The 2,393-nt window shown below is 49.4% G+C and overlaps 1 protein-coding gene across 1 annotated transcript in view; it reads left to right on the top strand.

Moving 5' to 3' along the window:
- ppm1e (protein phosphatase, Mg2+/Mn2+ dependent, 1E) overlaps nucleotides 1-1,904 on the top strand; it is a 59,752-nt gene extending 57,848 nt beyond the window's left edge. The window contains exons 7-8 of the mRNA XM_014026258.1: nucleotides 442-535; nucleotides 621-1,904. Coding sequence (XP_013881712.1) covers nucleotides 442-535; nucleotides 621-1,537 — 1,011 coding nt within the window. The 3' untranslated portion in view covers nucleotides 1,538-1,904. The remainder of the gene's footprint in view (nucleotides 1-441; nucleotides 536-620) is intronic.
- The last annotated feature ends 489 nt before the right edge of the window (nucleotides 1,905-2,393 follow it).

Here is a 2,393-nt window from a genome sequence, read left to right as displayed (position 1 = left end):
CAACAGATTTTTGGAGGGCGTTACCAACAGAGCTCATTAACATAAACAGCTCTTCTGAACAGAAGTCAGAGCAGGCAGAACTAGAAAATGGGAAATTTTATTYTCTGAGAATTATTTTGTGCATTAAATTGAATGAACATGGACTGGATAGCCCACAGACATACCATAAACATTTCTACGACCCATAATTGGTCTCCTTTAAACAAAGCGCAGCGTAATCATCCAGCAGGCAAACATGAAGGGGTTTTTAGCCTCTCGTTCTGTCAAAAATTAAACTCGTTTCCTGCAGTTTTCAGACCATTCTTTTTTATTATCCAACAAAAACAATAGTGATGTCTAACTAACACAGCCCTCTGAGTGGACCATTACTTTAAGTGTTTAACAAAGCACCATCATGAGTCATCCACCGCTCAGATGATTACCATCATTGTGTTTGTGCAGGATGAGAAGCAGAGGATTGAAGCTCTGGGGGGATGTGTGATCTGGTTTGGCACATGGAGGGTCAACGGGAGCCTGTCTGTATCCAGAGCAATAGGTACCTGATGGTTCATTGAAACAGATGCTTTATAATTGATGGTGAATCAATCAAAGTTATCATGATCGGTCTCTTGTTTCGTCAGGTGACTCCGAGCACAAACCCTACATCTGTGGTGACGCAGACCATAGTATTTTCCCATTAGACGGCTCAGAAGACTACCTGATCCTGGCCTGCGACGGCTTCTGGGACACAGTGAGTCCAGACGAGGCGGTGCGGGTGGTCAGCGACCACCTCCAGGAGAACACCGGAGACACCACCATGGTCGCCCACAAGCTGGTGGCCTCGGCCCGAGACGCAGGCTCCAGTGATAACATAACTGTCATAGTGGTGTTCCTACGGGACCCCCGTTCCCCACCGCCCACCAGCACCGAGGACGAGGAGGAGGGCGTGGTGGAGGGGCCGGTGGAGGAGGAGGAGGTAGCAGAGGTGGAAGAAGAGGAGCAGGAAGACGAAGAGGAGGAAGACGAAGCCATGAGGGTGGAGCGTGAGGGAGGCGAGGGAGGCAGTGCTGCTGACGTCGGGGGGAAGAGCCGTGGAGGGTGGCCCCTGCAGCAGTGCTCGGCCCCCGCCGACCTGGCATACGAAGACCGAACGGACTCATTCACGGACAGAACGAGCCTCAGCCTGCTGGGGCCGTCGCTGGAGGGGCGGATCTCCCTGATCCGAGGCTGGCGGAACCCCTGCTTCAGCTTTAGCCCGGATCTCTTCACGGCCCCCCACCGCTCCAGGGTAGAACGCCCTCTGAGACGCAGGGCGTGCGTCCCGTTTCAGGAGCCGGGCGCCTCCGGCTTTACGGACCCTCTATGGCCTCAGACAGCCCTGCTGTTGGGCCGAGCGGTGCAGCAGAGCCACAGGTCTGGTTCTGCCAGTCGTCGATGGGTCCGGAGGTGGTCGAGCAGATCCAGGGAGCTGCTAGGTGTGACATCATRGGGCCACAGGCGGTGCTACTGGAGGCCTGAGGCTGTGCTGCCTCATCTGGCCCACAATCAAACCATCTGACGGGGCACGCCAAACCAAACCATGGCAATCATTTCTTTACCACCCCACCTCCCTGCCCCTCAGCCCACCCACCTCTGCCTTCAACACGTCTTTCTTTGATAGTAAGTAGTTGTGGCTCCTGCAGTCGTTACGTGATGACTCAGTCTCCGTTAGACGACTGGTTCTCTCTGTTCTCAGTCCAAGTGTCTCCAAACGTACAGCTGGCCCACTAAACACGCCCTGCTTGTCATCGCTTTAGGTAAAAGTCCAAACTGCCTCCTCTCCATTGTGACCACTGATCCGTCACGATGAAGCCAGAGCTCAAAGTATTGGACAATAGGATGTATTCATGATGATTGTGAAATAAATATTAGAATTAAAATGTGAATTTTGTGTGTATGGGATCATAAAGAGGAACAAACATGGTTTAATGCAAACATTATTTCATCGGTGTCACTGCAGGATAAAGGCAGCAAAAAAGGGATTTCGAGTGCATTTTTAAACCAGTCACCTGGTCTCCAACACGTTAGCTGGCAGGAGTTTAAAAAACTGGACTCTGAACGCCCTCAAGTTAGATTTCAAATCAGTATGAAGACACATTTAAAGGGATCCATGATTAGTTGTAACATTAGACTTTATTTAAAAAACATATACTTTAACTGTAAAATAAAGACTATAGGATGTTTTTATAATTTTTAAACTAAAAGTTTAAAAATATATTTTAACATGGATGGGGCCATTTTATTTACACGCAAAGCATTCTGGGTAAATGATGACATGGATAGGTGCTAGCGAGCTATATCCACCCTGAAGGTTAATCTTGGACAATATCTGATGATCGACTCTTTTAAATGAAACCAGAGAGCGTTGACAGAGA

Source organism: Austrofundulus limnaeus, unplaced genomic scaffold, assembly GCF_001266775.1.
Source record: "Austrofundulus limnaeus strain Quisiro unplaced genomic scaffold, Austrofundulus_limnaeus-1.0 Scaffold538, whole genome shotgun sequence".
NCBI classification, from domain to species: Eukaryota; Metazoa; Chordata; class Actinopteri; order Cyprinodontiformes; family Rivulidae; genus Austrofundulus; species Austrofundulus limnaeus.
The sequence above is the reverse complement of the archived record's forward strand: the minus strand, read 5'-3'. Positions and strand labels throughout refer to the sequence as shown.